The sequence below is a fragment of the Lissotriton vulgaris genome, chromosome 7 (assembly GCF_964263255.1).
Source record: "Lissotriton vulgaris chromosome 7, aLisVul1.2, whole genome shotgun sequence".
NCBI lineage: Eukaryota > Metazoa > Chordata > Amphibia > Caudata > Salamandridae > Lissotriton > Lissotriton vulgaris.
In genome coordinates, this window is record NC_141695.1 from 1,078,162,196 (window position 1) to 1,078,183,237 (window position 21,042).

Here is a 21,042-nt window from a genome sequence, read left to right on the forward strand (position 1 = left end):
GTGTTTTTTATACATCCACAAATGTGTATGTGTGTGTTTGAATTTTCAACTATTCACAACTTTCGTGTGTACCTAGGAGTTATTTAAGAGGAAATTAATTTCATACAAAAACTATTTACATGTTACTCTACATAATTCTTCACACATCTTATTAACTTTCAGGCAACACATAATAACTAGATCTGAGGCATGCATGCAACCATTATGGTTTCTTATTTTTCGTATTTTTCACACTAGGAGTCAATCGCACTTGTGTCACACTTTTTCGTACATTTGATGTTCCCGCTCCTTGTGGTTGATTGCCCAGTGTAGAGGTTGAGAGGCTTGGTCCTGTGACTGTCTTGGTGGCCATTGTTTTGTGAGTATGTTCCTGCCTCTCAAGTAGTGCTGTGATGTTTTCCCAATTTTTGGCATTAGCTTCCTGTGCTTTTATCATCTGACTCACCATTCCTCGATTTAGCACTGCCAGATTGGTCATGGTAGTATTCATTCTGCTTGAGTACATTTCAATGTGGCTAATGCCCCTTGCAATGGTTGTTTGGAATGAATTAGCTGCCTCCAGGTGCTGCGATAGGCCTCGCAAAACATTAGTCTGCTCACGTATTATATCATTTTGTTCCCCCATCAATTGACACTGACGCATTGAGTTCAACAACAGTTCCTGCTGGAATCCTTCTGGTTCGGCCATGTGTGTCTGCCCAGTGGGTTGAGTTTCCTGTTCTTTTGTAGAGAAATGGGATCCTTGTGAGGCACGTGGCATTATTCGAGGAAGCGTCTTCAATTTATTAATTTGTTGCGGTATTTGTGATGTACTTTGGTCAGAGGATATTTGTGGCATCTGAGTCAAAATATTGGGCGCGCCATAATCCTTATTTCCTTGCTCACTTGCATACACCTGATCACGGCTGAAACCACTTACTTGCTGCTTATACTCTACCACATTCGGAGCCTCCACCATTGAATGAAGGATAGCATCTAAGGCGTCCCCTTCTTGTGTATTCAGCAGAGTGGCATCTTGTCTCTCTACCTTTGGGTCCTCTTCAGCCTGATTCTTGCCAGCCTCATTAGCCTTCTGAGTTGGTCTTGTGGAATGGCCTGCAAAAAGATCATATGCGTGAGTTATCAAGATTGTGGGGCGTAGTTTACGTGTTGATACATTTCTTTCATGACGGTATGGCTACAAAGAATTACATTTTCTGCTCCTGTGTTGTTGGTCTATGGTGAACGCAATTATTAAGTAAGAAATAAGTTACTTACCTGTAACTACAGTTATCCAGTATTGGTATCTTTCATAGATTCACATGCTTGAATCATTCCCCCTCGTCGAAGTAGGAGTCTCACGTATATTAAACAAAGCAGTAATTAATAACTTCCATAGGCTGTCATGGAGGCAACCATTTATTTAATAGCTTATCAACCTCCGTTTCTAAAAAAGGACCAAACTTAGACACAACTAATCAGTACCTAGCACCCTTGAGAACTTTTCCAAGAGAGGCTGAATCCCTCAGATTTCCCAGCACAAGTGTAGCTAGTAGTACTCTAATGCCAGAGAAGCCTCTCCGGGGAGGAGGGTGGGTTGCATGCAAATCTATGAAAGATACCAATACTGGATAACTACAGTTACAGGTAAGTAACTTATTCTTATCGAGTATTGAAGTATCTTTCATAGATTCACATGCTTAAAGCAGAATAGTATGCAGACATATATATATATATATTTAATGTTTTTACACTATGAACTACCAGTATGTTTTCCATGTCTATCGTTCAATGGGAAGTACGATGTATACTTGCACTTTAAACAAGGTAGAATTTCCTCTCCCATGTCATGTGATCAAGGCCCCACGAGGGCTGAAACGCGTCATGGCTGTGGTGTCGGGCTTCGAAGAATAAGCAAGCTTGCACTATCACTTGGGTTCACCTCGTCTGCTTTGTGGAATGAAGAGAAGTTTGCAGGACGAACCATATATATATATATTACCTACTGGCGGTCGCCAGTAGGTAGTTATAGTTAGGACCTAGTTTCCATAGGAAATCCTCAACATTCTATTTGGATTAACTTTGGCCCTGGTGGATGAATCTTTGCGAATTTCTCAAAGAAGATGGCTCGGTCCGCTGCGCTCCTTCCCTGAAAGTTTGGGGGGGATTTGTCAAGTGGGGGCTGAGATAAAAGGGGGGTCCCAAAATGTGTTTTCTCTATGTTATTTTCCATAGGACGTTTAGACACAGCTACAGCTCGAACGGCTGAATGGATTTATAAGAAATTTGGCAAAACGGTAGAGTCCGGCTCGCAGATTACGCTTTTTTTGGAATGGTGTGAATCCGTTCAGTAGTTTCTGAGAACATTGAAGTTGAAGTCAATTATATATCTATAGGTGCGCGCACTCGTGCGGCTGCGCGTGAGCGGAATTTGTTTTTTGCTGTGTGACGTCTGTTAACGTTCGATTCGAAGGAAATCAGGAAGTGTTGACCGCCATTTTGTTACTGCGAGTGAATATATTGTTCATTTCAAAGCTTTGGAACATGGAAAGGGGAGAAGGTAGAGATTGTCTGACCGCGTAGGTTTTTTCAGGGTGTGCAGTAAGGCCCTTAAACGCGAAAGTATATATATATATATTTTTTGCGGGCACCGGGTCACGCACACCTATTTACAAGAGTGTGAAAATGGAGATAAATCAGAAGTTTGAGTGCTTAGATATAAGGTGGCTCTGAAAAGAGCCCTTGTGTTAATTTCTGCATCTATAAGTAAGTACCGATGCAGAGTCTCATGTTACAGAGGATGATTCTGTTTCCCTAATGTGGAGAAGTGTGGCTCACTGGTTAGAGCAGGCAGACCCTGAAGCAGAGGTCAGACCCGGGACAAGGTTCAATTCCCGACGCGGCAGGGTCTTGAGGTCAAATGTCCATGGACTCGATAATTCTCGCTTCGGTGCCTGACCTAATCATGGGTTCACACTCTGCAACTCTGGGCATTAACCTTGCTTAATCTCCACAACGGCCCCCCGCGGCGGGATGCCTGGCTTTCACCTTGGGGATGCCCTGTAGGGGCTATCTCACAGGGAAAAACCAGGACGGGTTCCCAAGGCAAGCACGGAGATACCCCTTCGGGGGTCGAGTCTGGCGCTATATAAGAAATATATAATAATAATAATAATAATAATAATCCGTGAAATGAACACCATCTCTCCTGTAGATACCTTGCATGTTGTAATGCAAGTTGTTTAGGTAAATAGAACCCATGCTATAATCTCTGAGGAAAGCAGAAACATATTTATTTACATGTTTCCTTGCTTTCTCAATTTGTGCACAATGTTGATTTGACCAACTCCATTTCTGTCTTTGGCATATATTGGAATATACCAAAGCAGTTCGAGGAAAAAGTGTCATCAATTGTCGTGAGGAAATATAAATTGAATTATGATTCTTACTGTTGAATCCGAAGCTGCACCAGTTCTGCCCGCTATGTCAGTATTACCAGTCACTGGTGAATTATGTGTCAGGAAGAAAGGTTCAGTACACTTAGGTCATAGTAAATGTACTACTGTGGTTGAATTCAGTGATCATGGTAAATCGTCCTTTAAAGCTACCCGTCATTCTTATTTTGTTTGTGGTCATACCGCAAACATACGTTTACCTCCAGATTGGGATGGTACCTGTTATATTGCATTCCTTCTGCCACCTGTTTTTCTAGCCCCTCCTGATTATCACAGAAACACAAATCTAGTAAAGAATAGACTCCGAAGAGATCTCCCGCTTGTCGACTATACAGAAACGGCATGGGAACAATACACCGATTTTAATAAAGGATTCTTTTTCTTTTTAGGCCCCGTCCAAAACAGTAAATTAATACGTAGATTAACTAGAACCCTTGAAGCAGTAGTACATGAAACTGCCTCCGCCCTAGGTAACTTAACAGAAGAGCAGTCCGCCATGCGGGTTGTTGTCCTTCAGAATCGTCTTGTTATTGACGTCATCTTGGCAGATAGAGGTGGAGCCTGTAAGGTCATCGGGTCAAGTTGCTGTGTTTTCATTCCAGAAAACGCGCCATCTGTATACAAAGCTATTACACGTCTTCACAAAATTGCAAGTTTAATACATCAGAATCCAGGCACCTGGACTTGGTCCGGTTGGTTCTGGACAACATTGTCCGCTTGGGGATGGAAGATCCTATCCTTCCTAGGCATTGGCCTTGTCATAGTAATCAGTTGCTGCCTGTGCCTACAGTGTGGGCCGGCGATATGTGGACTGTGCGTCACATCGTGCATTGAACATTCCAGTATTCTCTCAAACAGACAACGGAAGAGAGACGAGCAAATTATGTTACAAGAACAGACTGATCAATTCATGAGGATCGATATATCATGAAGGGTCCGTAGGGAACAAGGAGGGAATGAGGAAATATAAATTTTTGGTCAAGTTATGTTCCCTATCGTGTACCCCACCGTCTCCATGTACGAGTTTAAAGTGCATGTAACTTCCCTCCTGTGCCAGCTATGAAGACGCAAATACATTTGCGTCCAACGTTAACATGTCCTCTTTCAGACCCACCCTGAATGGGTTGAATAGTCCGTTCCTAAGTATGCCATGCCAACGTCTTTTTGTGGTGTACTTTACACGTTTTCAGCTCTGGCAAAGTAGGCCCTGAATTTCTGCCATCGAGCCTTTTTCTGCCTTCTGACTCTGAAAACCTCAGCCCAGGCTGCCCAGGCTGCCCCCGTACCTGTGAACTCTGCCTTACTTCCAGCGCGGCCCACCGCGCTCAGCTCGGCCTGCTGCCTGCCAAGACTGACTACAACCTTCGAGTTATCTGTTCCGCTCCTCGAAAAATACATTCCTGCCTACTAGTTTCAGTAAACATCCCCCAACTGCAGAGCCGAAGGGCCGTCCTGTCTCCGTGCAAGTAATTCATAGCCTCTGTTACCATGCCCCCACGCTTCTCATGCAGACACTCAGGCGCTTATACACACACTCACAGTCAGTATAGAATAGCTTCTGCCCCAGAGACCTTACCGCCCAGATAGCTCAGTTCCTAAACATCAGATATCAGATATGAGAAAAGCACAAGTTGATCTGACATGCCAGACTTCTGTCTCTTTCCATCAGCGTAAATGTCAAGCCCCCTGCACCCTCCAGTTTCACGCCAATCATACGTCATGCAGCTGCGCGCGCATCCAAGCCTCCGATTTCTGCTGACATTGCAACATTCCTGTTTAGTGCCACCTACTTGTGACGTTTCTAGAACACACCTCCAGTTTACGCCTAGTCCACGCCTTCTGATTACGTACTAGTAACACGTGGATGCTGTTATCTTGTCTTCTCTCAGCTGTTACGCCTACTATATTGCTTTCTATGATGTAAATTAAGTATATAAGCTATGTATTGTCAATAAAATATTGCTCTATCCCTTCCTGGACCCTTTGTGGTTGCAGGAACCTGATATCCAGTTCCGGAACGATTCCTTTTTAAGGAATAAAACCCCTAAGAACTCTAACACCACGGACTCTGTTTCTTTCTTTCCGATTGAGTTATTATTGATTAGGTACTTACCTGCATTGAAATTAAGATGGTAAATTAAATATTTACGACATTTTGGCGCCCGAATAGGGACCCCTCCCCCACCCCACGCGCCGGTTGGTACGTTGCAAGCTCTGTCCCCTGCCATCAGTTAGAAGGAAAACTACGCGTACCGGCAGGATTTCCTGTATCTCCCTCTGGCCCACGGAGGTGACGAAGATTGCGATCAGTGCCCAGACGAGGCGGTGAGGAGTGCGGAGGATCCCGACCAGAGCCTAGCCGAAAGAAGCAAAGTCCGAGGTGTCAAGAGGCCCACCAGTTTTCCGAAGTATCCACGTGTCGAGTCGAGTCCGGTCCAGTCCAGTCCAGTCGAGTTTTCCGAGGCCTTCTGTTTTCCGTGCTTCCCGGTGAGTACCATTGCTGGGACGTATCTAGACGGGTTTGGGTACACAAGTCCGGTCTGCACTGTTTTAGACAGTGTATCTGTACTGTTTAGCAGTACATCCGATATAGGGGGTAGTCATATATGTCGCAAATGTCTTTTTATGTGATTAATGTCGTGGTATGAGTGTGACTGTTTTTTTTTTTTTGTGCATTATTGTGTTCTTGTATAACTAGCCGTATCCAGTATTAAGTAGCAAGGATTGAGCGTTCAGTACTAAGTAAACAAGATGCCGTTTTTCAACAAGTTAAAGCAGATAGGAACTAGGAAAGGGATACTAGAGGAAGAAATTCCTATCCCCCCTAGGGACACTCCTGGAAATTTTATGTACCATAAGCATGGCATAGATGCCATATTGTATCTAGAATTATGGGCCGAATATACTAAGCATCTAGACGAGAGACACAGATGGCCAGTTACTGGAACATGGGATGCCGAGTGCATCATGAAGGTAGAAGAAGCATTATGGAAAAAGAAAGCCAGACAATCCCAGAAAGACGCCATAGAGTTTTGGCGTAAGGAATCACATAAGCGTGCTGAAAAAGAACTACGTAGAGAGGACAGACATAAAGAATCAGATAAAGCCCAAGAAAACGAATTAATTACTGAAGGGATCCGAGTAAAATCAGAGCAAGTAGACCGTGCACGAACTAACCTCGTAAACGGTATGTATCTCGCGGCCGAGGGTTCGCCTGAGGCCATTTCAGAAATACCGAAAAATCTGCCGCCACCATTGGTTCCAACTAAAGTAACTCACAGGACCATTAAAGACATATTCCTGAATTCCTATCTAGAGGATGTAGCACCCGCTTACACCAATCTGCCTGTCCGCGCCCTGCCTAACGACAGGGACGGGGGTGGTAACCCGCCCCAAGATCATATTCCGCCAGTACCACAACAGATTCCCCCTGTTCCACCACCTCCACCACTTCCCACACCTAAAGTTAATGTACCGAAACCACGTCTACCTGACCCTACTAAAAGACAAATTCAAGTACAGATACAGACTCCACAGAGAGATAATGTCCAAGCTTCCGCCTCAGGAGGTGCGACAGGGGGTCTCCGGACCCCGCCACTAACGCACAGGTTACAGCTCGGGGACTTGCAGAGTCCTTTCACGTTCAAATCACCCCGTCTCGACATACTCAAAGGACAACTTACAGTTTGCAGATATGATCCAGTACCCGGCAAAGACGATAGAATGATGATGGCATCACTACGGTTACGATCTGCTACTGATTTCCTGCTGTTGTTTGCAGGAATGAAAGAGTACCTAGATAGAATATATCAGTTTGTACAGACTGGGAAAGACCCTGACAGTATTAAGGATGCCATGGAGCATCAGAAAGTTGACGTTCAAGGACAGATACTACGTTTTTTCATAAATTGCCTAATAAGAGAACGAGACAGGCCTGAGACAGATCAGGGTGAATTAGATGCACTCAACAGGTGGGGTCAAAATATATCTGAAGGAAAACACGACAAGGGGACTTGCATAGCCAGTATGTACAAGAAAATAAGAAAAGCAGTGATAGACATACACAAAGAAGAGAAAGAAAAGGCTTCCTCCGAGGGGGAAGAAGAACCTGAAGAACCAGAAAAGACTACAGACACTATAGCGTATGTAGGTAAGGGAACTTACCTTAGGAAAGGCATTCGTCCAGAAAGCAAGAGAGTTTTTCTCTCTGCCTTAACAAACCCGAATTCTCCTGAACATCAGTTCCAGGAGACTGATAAAAGGCTTCGAGAACGAATGGGGTACCATGTACTCAATTCTATGGATGAACAAGAACTAGCCCGGTCAGCCATATTATGGACTGACAATCCGGATATATACAATGATGACACCGTAGCACAGACATTCCTGAACCTTTCCCCGGACGAGCAGAAATTAGCAGGTGTATACATGATTCAGCACCTCCTCACGAAATACAGAAATCAACATTCTGATCCAGGTCCCTTACACGATACATTAGAAGAACTACTCATGGATAGATGGAGAGGTTTAAGCACCAAATTAATTCAAATAATTCTAGAACAACGCCACAGATATAACACTTTCATAAGCCCCGAATATGTTCCCGCCCCGCCCCCAGAAAGAAAAATGTATCATATGGAACGTCTGCATGGCATTGAAAGTCAGAACCCCTTACGAGAAGTGCATCCAGTTATGGGTGAGGATCATAACTTGAAACGTGTGTATGTACACACTCCTCTGACTAAGTTAGAACTGTTAGAAATGAAGAAACTAGTCCCGTGCCATGATAAAGACCCTGCAGGTTTTCACAGAGAGCTTAAAGACATGTTACTGATGGGGGATTATACGTACGAAGATATCACGAAAATGTTAAAGGTACTGCTGCCCACGGGCATCTACGAGAAACTAAAGGAAAAGGAATGGGAGGTGGGAGAGAAAAAGATTGTATGGGCAGAAATAGAAGACGAAGAGAACAAACGTGTCCCAGGGGTAGGCCTTGGGGAGAAAACTAAAGCATTACCAGGTCTGATAGTACAGGTTCTGCCAAGATTATTGACAACTAGAAAGGAAGACTGGGATGCAATCTCAGCATGTAAACAGAAACCCGACGAAGATACTAGTGACTTCTATTCAAGATTCGAGAAATGTTTCATTATTAATAGTGGTCTTAAACCAAGTAGCGAGTCGTACCCGCATCTTTTTGTATCAAAGTTAGTCGAGAATTCCCTGTTAGCAGTTAAAAACCGTGTATACAAGGTCGAGAGTACATGGCAAGCCAATACGCCATCACAGATGTTACAAATGTTACAATACCATCAGAACAGAATTAGAGAAGAGCAGGATCAGGAACAGAAACGTATGAAAGACACGAAAATGAAAATGCTAGTAGCCCAGTCGGTCCCAACCGACGGCCACAGAAAGGGTACGACCCAGACAGGTCACGCCGCAGCTCCCGTTAAAGGGACATGCAACTATTGCAAGCAGCCAGGTCACTACGTACACGAATGCCCAGTTCTGAAACATAACATAGCGACAGGTAAAACTAAAGAAAGACCGCATCCGCCTAGACAAGACCATAACCAGCATCAGTCTTCACAGAATATACAGCCCATGTAGAATACACAGCCTACGCATACTTCATCACATACAGCACAGACAGTAGTGGTATCACAGCCGCAGCCCATTGCCGCAACTCAGCAAGTTTCACAACAGATGTACCAGTATGCCCAGTCCGCTTACCCCGATTATCCACGATATACATGAAACAGCCTAGAGAGGGAGAGTGGCTTGCCTCTTATTGAGATTCCTGTAGATCAAGAGGGTCCTTATGTACATAGTCAAGTATTGGGAAAAGACAGAAAGTTTTTAATAGACACAGGGGCAAGTCGCACCACAATCAGTCATGATGAAGTTCCAGGGGCACCCCTCTCAGGCTCACAGAATGTTTCCCTTGGTTTTTCAGGACAGCCCATTGTAAATGAGGTATCAGAACCAGTTCCCCTGGCTGTGGGTCCATTATCACGTGTTACAGATTTGTTACTTACGAAATCATGTCCAGAAAATCTGTTAGGAATTAAGACATTGAAGGCTCTAGGAGCTATAATATGCTGTTCCCCGGAGGGAGTCAGACTCTTTCTGCGGGATTTCAAGGGTCATTATATGTTACGTGAGTTTGATGTCAGATTGAAAAACGTACCAGATCACTTGTGGGCAAAAGGCCCAACTGATGTAGGTTGTATGCACATTACACCATACCGTGTTACACTCAAACCAGGTGTAGTTTTACCCAGAATCAGACAATACAAGTTACCACCCGATGCTGTAGTGGCTTTACTGGAAATCATTGAAGAGCTCATTGCCCAGGGAGTGGTCGTAGAGACCGACTCCAATATCTGTAATTCACCCATCATTCCAATTCTTAAACGTACTGACCCCAATGCACCGCCAGTATATCGGCTGGTGGTTGATTTAAGAGAACTGAATAAATGCATTATTCCACAGTACCCTGTGGTTCCCGACATCTCATCCTTATTGACTGCTATTGATTCAGAAGCAGCGTTCTTTACTGTAATTGACCTCAAGAACGCCTTCTTCAGTGTACCTATTGATCCAGAGAGCCAATATCTCTTCGGATTCAGTTTAAATGGACGAAGTTTCAAATTTTCACGCGCACCTCAAGGATTCACAGAAAGCCCCAGCATCTATAGCCAAGCACTGAAAAGACAACTTGATTGTATCACAATGCCAGTTAACACCGCTTTACTGCAATACGTCGATGATCTGCTGATCACCGCACGAAGTGAGCCCGAATGTGAACAAGCATCACTGACAGTTTTACATTTTCTGGCCGACAAGGGACACAAGGTGTCTCCTTCGAAGCTACAATTCTGTGTTCAGCAAGTTGTGTACTTGGGTCACTTGCTGTCCAAAGTGGGGAGACAGCTCACTCCCGATCGCATTCAGTTAATTGTAAATATGCCACAACCACAGACACAAAGGGAAGTGCGGGCCTTCATAGGCCTCACCTCGTACTGCAGACAATGGATTCCCCAGTATGCATTTCTAGCCAAACCACTCATTCAGTTAACAACACAGGAGGCAGCGACTTTGACTGTCCTTCCCTGGACTCAGGAACATACACAGGCTTTTGAAGAATTAAAGAAAGCTTTATGTCAAGCACCAGTTCTAGCGACACCATGTTACAGCAAACCTTTTACACTTTTTGTTACAGAACGTGAGGGTACAGCATTGTCTGTCCTCACTCAAGACCAAGCAGGTTCACACAAGCCTTGCGCTTATTTTTCAAGTACATTGGATTCAGTAGCTCAGGCACTCCCTGCGTGCTTGAAGTCAGTAGCAGCAACAGCACTAGCAATCAGACAGAGCGATTCAATTGTTTTAGGACATCCATTAACAGTTCAAGTTCCACATTCTGTAGACGTTCTTTTAAACAGAACCCAGACTCAACACTTGACTATAGCACGACTGACAGGTTATGAATTGACACTATTCCAGCCACACATAGAAATCAGACGCTGTAGCATTCTGAACCCCGCAACATTGTTACCTACAATTATGACAGATCCAACATCGCATGATTGCATAGAGATCATTAATACAGTAACAAAACCTCGACGAGACCTAACAGATGTTCCACTGACAAATCCAGACCTGACACTTTATGTGGACGGTTCATGCATGAGAACAAGCACCGGAGAATTAGTGGCTGCGTATGCAGTGACCACTGAAACTGAAGTTAAAGAGACATACCGTATTGACACACTGTCTGCTCAAGCGGCGGAGCTCATCGCTCTGACCCGAGCTTGTATTCTAGCCAAGAACAGAAATGTTAACATATACACTGACTCCCGCTATGCGTTCGGAGTCGTACACGACTTCGGCATGTTATGGCAAGAAAGAGGTTTCTTGACCTCTCATGGTGCCAAGATCCAACACGGTCCCCTCATTCAAGCACTATTAGAAGCAATACATTTGCCCTCGGGCATATCAGTCATGAAGTGTAAAGCACATACTAAAGTTACAGACTCTGTGTCCCAGGGTAACGACCTGGCAGACCAGACAGCAAAACATACAGCATTGACTCACACCCAGACTACTGATGTGACAAAGACAATAGTACCAACTCAGTGTATGTCAGTCAGGGATCCCACCCTAGACGTAATCGATATTCAGACACATGCCACTCCAGATGAAATAAAGAAATGGACTGAACTAGGAGGGATCCAGACAGATCAAGGATGGGTCACAAAGGGAAAATCTACATGGTTCCTCCCCGACTCAATGGTCCAAATCATGATAAATACAGCACATAGTCCTGCACATCAAGGAGAGAAAGCTATGTTAGACAGCTTACAGAATCTCTGGTACAACAAACACTTACGAGCAGCAGCAAAACAGAAAGTGCGTACTTGTATGATCTGTTGTCAGTTCAATCCAGGTAAAAGCGTTCCTGTAGAGCAAGGTGGATTTCATCCTACCGATCACCCTTTTGAAGTCCTCCAGATGGATTATATCCAGATGGACCGTTGTCGAGGATTCAAATATGTCCTCGTAGTTGTTTGTGCACTTTCTCGTTGGACCGAAGCATACCCAGTCTCAGATTACACTGCCCCGACCACTGCCAAGCAGCTGGTTCGAGAATTCTTCCCACGATACGGCCTGCCTCGTGTCGTGTACTCAGATAACGGAGAGCCGTTCTCATCCGAACTCATGAAGCATGTCTCCCTTTTGCTAGGATATCAGTGGAAATTCCATTGTGCCCGACATCCCGAAGCCGCAGGCCTTGTAGAGAGGCATAACCAGACACTTAAGACCCGCCTTGCTAAAATATGCCAGGAGAAAGGGGTCGACTGGATAGTCGCCCTGCCAGTTGCACTGTTCTATATGAGAATGGTTGCCCATTCGAGATCAGGACTATCCCCGTACGAAGTGGTCTTTGGCAGACCACCGAATATGTGGGGGACGCCCATTCCTAAGAAAATTACCGATGTTGATTGTAACATGTTGACAGATTACCTTGCCTCCTTGATGTCTGCACTCCAATCATGTCGTTCACAGGTTGCCGCAGCCTTTCCTGACAACACTGATGTAAAGCCGCATGATGTCCGTCCTGGCGACCTGGTCTTAGTTAGGAACTTCGACAGGAAAAGTCCGTTGGAGCCCCGCTGGAAAGCGCCGAAGACCGTCCTTCTTACTACGAGGACCGCAGTGAAGTTGGAGGGCAGAAAGGGGTGGGTCCATACGAGTCATATTAAACTATGCAACGAACTGAAACCAGACCCTGACTCGTCCACCCCCACCAAAGACTGTATTAAACCTAGTGACTTTAAAGTACCCGAACGAGAGAAAACTCCCCAAGAGGAGTATCGATTGAAGCTCCGATCTAGCAAGTCAGACAGTTTAATTGTTTAAGTCCTCCCCTAGGTGAATCGGTTAAATAGTTTCTGACATGTACCCCCTAGATCGAGATAGAGAGAGAGAGAGACAATTCAAGAAACGTACATACTGCAAATCACTGCGTAGTCACTGTATAGTGACATTGTTAATAATGTTTTTTCTAAGTATTCTGATTATTGTTGCAAGTATACTACTTCCTATCTATTGCCCTATTTTCAAGCGTGAACAATCTGCTTACAATGTTTCTGCTGAACATTCTTTTAGTGAGTTACCTCCACATGAACTTTCTTACAGACTTGCGCTGCGCAACAACACATTCATTAGTATGCTACATCATTCCCATCAGACTAATAACACTACAAACTGCTGGATATGTGGCCGACTCCCTCCCTACCAGAATTACAAGGGAGCTCTGCCCCTCTTTCCGTACCCGTTCACTCACAACGGCTCCTGTGGTGCATGGTTTAAAATAATTAATTCCTTAGATCCTGATATTGCTGTTTTCGACGGGAGCTGGGTTTGGGGAAACCTGAACTTAGTCCTGCTCGACGTCTGTTACCCTGATAAGGAGGGACTCCCCATTAGAATAGGAACTGATCTAGAAAATGAAGTATATGGATTAAGTAATTACACAATTAACCTTATGATTCTTACTGTTGAATCCGAAGCTGCACCAGTTCTGCCCGCTATGTCAGTATTACCAGTCACTGGTGAATTATGTGTCAGGAAGAAAGGTTCAGTACACTTAGGTCATAGTAAATGTACTACTGTGGTTGAATTCAGTGATCATGGTAAATCGTCCTTTAAAGCTACCCATCATTCTTATTTTGTTTGTGGTCATACCGCATACATACGTTTACCTCCAGATTGGGATGGTACCTGTTATATTGCATTCCTTCTGCCACCTGTTTTTCTAGCCCCTCCTGATTATCACAGAAACACAAATCTAGTAAAGAATAGACTCCGAAGAGATCTCCCGCTTGTCGACTATACAGAAACGGCATGGGAACAATACACCGATTTTAATAAAGGATTCTTTTTCTTTTTAGGCCCCGTCCAAAACAGTAAATTAATACGTAGATTAACTAGAACCCTTGAAGCAGTAGTACATGAAACTGCCTCCGCCCTAGGTAACTTAACAGAAGAGCAGTCCGCCATGCGGGTTGTTGTCCTTCAGAATCGTCTTGTTATTGACGTCATCTTGGCAGATAGAGGTGGAGCCTGTAAGGTCATCGGGTCAAGTTGCTGTGTTTTCATTCCAGAAAATGCGCCATCTGTATACAAAGCTATTACACGTCTTCACAAAATTGCAAGTTTAATACATCAGAATCCAGGCACCTGGACTTGGTCCGGTTGGTTCTGGACAACGTTGTCCGCTTGGGGATGGAAGATCCTATCCTTCCTAGGCATTGGCCTTGTCATAGTATTCAGTTGCTGCCTGTGCCTATAGTGTGGGCCGGCGATATGTGGACTGTGCGTCACATCGTGCATTGAACATTCCAGTATTCTCTCAAACAGACAACGGAAGAGAGACGAGCAAATTATGTTACAAGAACAGACTGATCAATTCATGAGGATCGATATATCATGAAGGGTCCGTAGGGAACAAGGAGGGAATGAGGAAATATAAATTTTTGGTCAAGTTATGTTCCCTATCGTGTACCCCACCGTCTCCATGTACGAGTTTAAAGTGCATGTAACTTCCCTCCTGTGCCAGCTATGAAGACGCAAATACATTTGCGTCCAACGTTAACATGTCCTCTTTCAGACCCACCCTGAATGGGTTGAATAGTCCGTTCCTAAGTATGCCATGCCAACGTCTTTTTGTGGTGTACTTTACACGTTTTCAGCTCTGGAAAAGTAGGCCCTGAATTTCTGCCATCGAGCCTTTTTCTGCCTTCTGACTCTGAAAATCTCAGCCCAGGCTGCCCAGGCTGCCCCCGTACCTGTGAACTCTGCCTTACTTCCAGCGCGGCCCACCGCGCTCAGCTCGGCCTGCTGCCTGCCAAGACTGACTACAACCTTCGAGTTATCTGTTCCGCTCCTCGAAAAATACATTCCTGCCTACTAGTTTCAGTAAACATCCCCCAGCTGCAGAGCCGAAGGGCCGTCCTGTCTCCGTGCAAGTAATTCATAGCCTCTGTTACCATGCCCCCACGCTTCTCATGCAGACACTCAGGCGCTTATACACGCACTCACAGTCAGTATAGAATAGCTTCTGCCCCAGAGACCTTACCGCCCAGATAGCTCAGTTCCTAAACATCAGATATCAGATATGAGAAAAGCACAAGTTGATCTGACATGCCAGACTTCTGTCTCTTTCCATCAGCGTAAATGTCAAGCCCCCTGCACCCTCCAGTTTCACGCCAATCATACGTCATGCAGCTGCGCGCGCATCCAAGCCTCCGATTTCTGCTGACATTGCAACATTCCTGTTTAGTGCCACCTACTTGTGACGTTTCTAGAACACACCTCCAGTTTACGCCTAGTCCACGCCTTCTGATTACGTACTAGTAACACGTGGATGCTGTTATCTTGTCTTCTCTCAGCTGTTACGCCTACTATATTGCTTTCTATGATGTAAATTAAGTATATAAGCTATGTATTGTCAATAAAATATTGCTCTATCCCTTCCTGGACCCTTTGTGGTTGCAGGAACCTGATATCCAGTTCCGGAACGATTCCTTTTTAAGGAATAAAACCCCTAAGAACTCTAACACCACGGACTCTGTTTCTTTCTTTCCGATTGAGTTATTATTGATTAGGTACTTACCTGCATTGAAATTAAGATGGTAAATTAAATATTTACGACAGTCGAAAGGTGTCTTTTAGAAGCATTTCCAGACCTACCCCAGTCAATGTGCCTAGATCGTTCCCACTACAGTGCACAGAGCTGTGGATAGGCAGGTGTTTCTGGAGGGAAAACAGTCTTCTTAGTATGCTGTAGAACGTTGAGATATGAACTTTTGACTTGTGCCTTTTGCCAGGGGCAGAATGAGGTGTTACCATGGAAACAGCCAGAGATGGCAGTGGGTGATGGGTGACTTTTATGTGACATTAAAAATATTGTGAGGGACAACCAACTGAAATGTAAATTTGATTTCAAAATTTTGCGGGAAGAAATATGATTGGTTGAAGAGACATATATGAGTCTGTATTGACAGGATATCTGTGCCATTGAATTTTGGTTGCAGTGATAGAAGCATTATTGAGAGTTCCGTCAAACGAATATCTGTTTTGTGACTGTCACTGTTCTACATCGTACAAAGCATTGGTAAAGGTAAGTCTGTAACTGTTTGTTTTGTCATGTACCGTAAAATGTGGTTTAGTCACAAAAATTGGTTGATTTTCCTCACAGTCTGAAAGTAAACTCATTATTGGCTGTCATAATGTCTTGTATTTTTAAAACTATTTTTCTATTTCGTTTGATCACTCTTTATCGACATTATTTGTTTGCAATTATTAGTTTTACATTTTGCATAATAAATCTCATTAAGCTATATGGTGTTCAGTCATGTTCTTATGTAATCTTTTACTGTTAGTTTTTTTAAAATCACTGTGAGTCAGAGACGAAACTGGAACAACATTTTTTGGGGGGGGGCAAATTAAAAAAAATTTGTTAGGCGAACTTGAGGGTTTAATTAGTTGGCAGAGTAAAGGTGGAGGGGCTTTTAGGAGGGGTAAAATAACTGCAAGGCCTACTTAACATTCAAATGGATGTTTATAGAGATGTGAAACGTTCAGGTGAGGCGGTGTGTGTAGCTAGAATATATATGTTACCTTAGGCTGCTACACCAGACGGGAGGGAGGTGGGGGCCTGAAGTCCTGTGAATTTAATGGGGGTTGCGTGCCTTTTCTTCACATTCTTTCAAGTGTAAATTATAGTTTTGTATATAATTTTGGTGAACAGCAAAAAGTGGAGTATAAAATATGTTTAATATAGAGAGTAATTCTTTGTGTGATTTTGAAGCATTTACATATAATGGGAGAAGTTGATTTTGAAGTGAAAAAATGGTATTAGCAGAGATACAGATAATGCAGATAGAGAGAGAAATGGTACATTACATGTGATACCGTCGTCAAAAAGTGCTAATGCTTAATGAATTCCTAAACTTTCTGTCTGACGATAAAATAACAGTGTGGTTTGTGGCCGCGGGCTGCACTGGTGGGGGTGGGGTGAGAGGGGGAGGTGGCCGAGTAAAATAAAATGAAAAGTTGTGACCATGAGGTTGTACACAGGTTCGTGTAGTACAAATGTGAAACCGTCAACAAAAAGTGGTAATGATTAAGGTATTCATAAACTTTCTGTCAGACGACAAAATTACAGTGCGGTTTGTGGCCGCGGCCTGCACTGGTGGGGGTAGGGTGAGAGGGGGAGGTAGTTGAGTAAAATAAAATGAAAGTTGGTACATTACATGTGATACCGTCGTCAAAAAGTGCTAATGCTTAATGAATTCCTAAACTTTCTGTCAGACGACAAAATTACAGTGTGGTTTGTGGCCGTGGCCTGCACTGGTGGGGGTGGGGTGAGAGGGGAGGTGGTCGAGTAAAATAAAATGAAAAGTTGTGACCATGAGGTTTTACACAGGTTCGTGTGGTAGAAATGTGAAATCGTCGACAAAAAGTGGTAATGATTAAGGTATTCATAAACTTTCTGTCAGACGACAAAATTACAGTGTGGTTTGTGGCCGCCGCCTGCACTGGTGGGGGTGGGGTGAGAGGGGAGGTGGTCGAGTAAAATAAAATGAAAAGTTCTGGCCATGAGGTTGTACACAGGTTTGTGCAGTACATGTCTTCATACATTGAGGTAGCAAAGCGAGTATACAAATATCTCTCTCCCTCCTGCCGTTTGACTCCATCTTAATCTCCCTTCTGCTTTCCGTCTCCGTTGCCCTGTGTTATCTTACTGTGTGTGTGTCTGTCTGTGTCTGCCTTTCAGTCCGGGCTGAGGAAGTTTGCTGTGGAGGCACACACAGATAGTCGCATCAAAGTACTTGGAACGTTTTCAAAAAAATATTTAAATAATTGAGATGCTTTTTTGAAGCGCTAGTGAATGTCTACTTTTAGACACTGCTCGGTTGGCTCCACAGAGCAGAGGGTATGTCGTATTTCACTACTTAGTGCCTCTGCATCTGCACTCTGTTCTCTGGTGGCTGGTGGAGAAGTATTTGTTATTGTGGAGATGAAAGCGTGATAAGTAGTGAAATACAAAATAGCGTCTGGTCTGTAGAAGCGGGGGAGTAGTGATTAACACTGAGTCAAGCGGAACTGCGGCGGAGCTTGGTAACAGTAATAAATAATTTTTTACAGAGGTACAATTGTTTGCATGGTGCGCGACCCACTAAGAAAGGGTTGACGGGCCGTCATAGGCCTGCGGGTTCTAGTATGAGTAAGTCAGGTCGACAAAAGAAAACATGAAGTTAGTACAGCTGAGGTTACGTGGAACACATGAATATTCTTTTAGTATACAATTATTTCAGTTGAGATTATGGATTAAAAGAGAGAACGTGTATATTTGAAATGTTTATTCAGAAATGCACTGTTTTCAAGGCAAGTCTCTTATCTAATACGAGTACAGACATTGCAAGAAACAAAGTAATCAGTGTAGTCACTAGTAAATAGAATACAAACGGTATAGTTGATGTAAAATGAATATGGTTTAGCAAAATTAATTGTACACTGTTATGAGGAAGTACATTATATTTTATTAAATCTAAGAAGGTGTCTTGCCTTTCAGTTTAGGAACGATACATGAAAATGCTAGTGGTTAGACATCAACTCATTAACAATCGGCTCTCCGCATGCGAAGCACTATCAAGTTTGTGTTATGTTGTTGTGTAAGGAAAAAAAATGGTGCAAAAAGCGACAAGTTGGCTGGAGGTGCATGTATGTAATCTGTTGGAACGTTCGAAAATCAGTGTTGAGAAGAACTACTGTATTGACATATCTTTTGAAGGTTTCAGTATTGCTTTTGAAATACAGCACGAAAAGCAATGGAAATATTAGTGAAAGAACATATTTTTCTCTTATGCATTAAAAATATTTCAGTTCATGGAAAACTAAAGGAGCAGAGGTGTGTGAGGCGGAAATAAGCAGTTCAAAGGAGAAATGGCGTTTACAGTTATAAAAAAATCATGCTATCTTTACACATTAATCAGGGCACATGTAGCATATATTAGCCAGTTTTGCTCCGAGTACGTTTGAAATAACATAAGATAAGATATGCAACAGAATTGTTGAGATTAGAGTTTAATAAAAACTTAAGTTCGAAATCGAGTAGCTGAGGAAAAAAAATTTAGTCCACATAAAACACAAAAATCTGACCAGCAGGAAATTATAATGTCCACTGTTAGTAAAGCCAATAGGTCTGTTGATGTAAAAAAATATCCAAGAAAACGTGAAAAAGATAGGGAGGCAAAACGAAATGTGGACGTCAATGGCTTGCATAAGAGTCATCCTACAATTATGTAGGCGAAGTAGGCAGCTACCGCTTCTAAAAGGAAGTCACTGTTATGATCCGAAAACATGTCAGCCATCCAATTGAAAAGAGGAAAACAGCATTCATGGTCTTCTCTTACCGGAGCCTCTAGTACCATCAGAGGGCAACTCTGTGTTTTTTCTATGTAGCTGTGTGCCAGGAAATCTTGCGCCGCTGCGAATATATTCCAATGACCCAGAACTCCTTGTATCGCTGCAAAGGCCATAATCCCTCCGTTGGAACAAAACTGTTCATGATCAATTAACAGATTCATGAGATGATTGTAATTCACTTCAGGAGGTACCAAGTTGCAGAGACATAAGTCCAGGGCCCACATGAAATCACAGCTCAGGCAATGAAATACAGGCTGCACACAGGTGAAATAGGAATATCGAAATGATAATCGATATGATGCATTCAAAGTCGAGAGTGGTAAGATGCCGTAGTAGTCAACCATCCTCTGGCGAAATAGTTCTAAGTGTTCCGGCTCGTTTGCGAAGACAGGAGGGACATCCATTTTGAAATAAACAAGATAGGAACACAAAAGTCGCAGCACTGGTAGTTCAACAGGAAGTCCAGAAAAATAGGTCACCGACTATGGAGTGAAGAGTAGCAGAATGACTTGATATAATTTCTGCCAGACCAGTCACTAAACCATTGCTTAGTAGTTATAAAAAAAATAGCCTGTCTTGAAGTGGAGGATGCGTTAAAAATTAAGGGAGTCACCTCAGCAAATTGTAAAGGAAGATCACTATTTTATAAGGAATGCACTTCTCTGTGAAAATTAGCTAAGTGAAAGATATGTGTGCGAACAGATGTTAGGGTAACTTGTTTTTGTGACAATAAGACTGTTGTTCATGTCTTGTGATTCAAGGCCGGAATTCGCTGCCAGATGGAAACATCAAGGTTCACATGCGGGGGTAGATAAACTAAATTCTTAAAGGGAGCATATGCAGAGTGATTATTACCGCGTAAGCTTTGCCGTTTAAAAAGTCATAGTAATTTTCAATACATGAAAAAAAAATTACCACTGTTGAAGAATAAAGAAAAAGTCAGCATTACAGCAGGCACTGGTGTATCTTTGAAAAGACATGCAACATTACAGCGATTCTAGTAAAATAAGTTATGTGATTGAAAGTGCCTGCATGTGGACGACTAATTACATGTTTGAGTACAGTCATTTCTATAAAGATTCAGGGGCAGATTAACATGCTCCGTGCGGCAGTTTAGCTTCACTTGTCACATGTTAAAAGTGATGCTAAAGTGGCGTAAGGGGATTGTAAATCTGCCCGACATTTTTTTGCCGTCTCAAAGGCATTTGTAAGTGAAAGGGAGCGACTTAGTTTTATGACTGTAGGAGGTACTGAGCCACGGGTATTTCATGTGAAGACATTTATAGAATTTAAAGAGTGAAAAAACGGGAAAGGTAGACTAATTAATTTGTGCATTAGCCATGTTGCAGTTGTGGCTTGGGATACTAAAAAGGGAAAAGTGTTTAGGCGTTCAATGTGGAGCATTGAAAAAAAATGTGTGTAATGGAAAGCAAACGTGGTTTGGAAATGAAATGTAAAGGTTTAAAGCAGGGGTTTCCAAAGCGGTCCTGGAGGGCCAGATGCATGCCAGATTTTAAACATTACTACATGTTTTTCAATGGGGTTATCCAAAAAATATGGAATGGATCGGGCCCTTCAGAACCGGTTTGGAGACTCCTGG

The 21,042-nt window shown here is 43.3% G+C and overlaps 1 protein-coding gene across 1 annotated transcript in view; it reads right to left on the minus strand.

Annotated features, from left to right (window-relative positions):
• Nucleotides 1-202: 202 nt before the first annotated feature.
• The window catches only part of LOC147702949 (uncharacterized), a 4,293,369-nt gene continuing 4,272,529 nt past the window's right edge, over nt 203-21,042 (minus strand). Inside the window, exon 30 of the mRNA XM_086929459.1 lies at nt 203-1,095. Within this exon, the coding sequence (XP_086785585.1) occupies nt 203-1,095 (893 nt within the window). The remainder of the gene's footprint in view (nt 1,096-21,042) is intronic.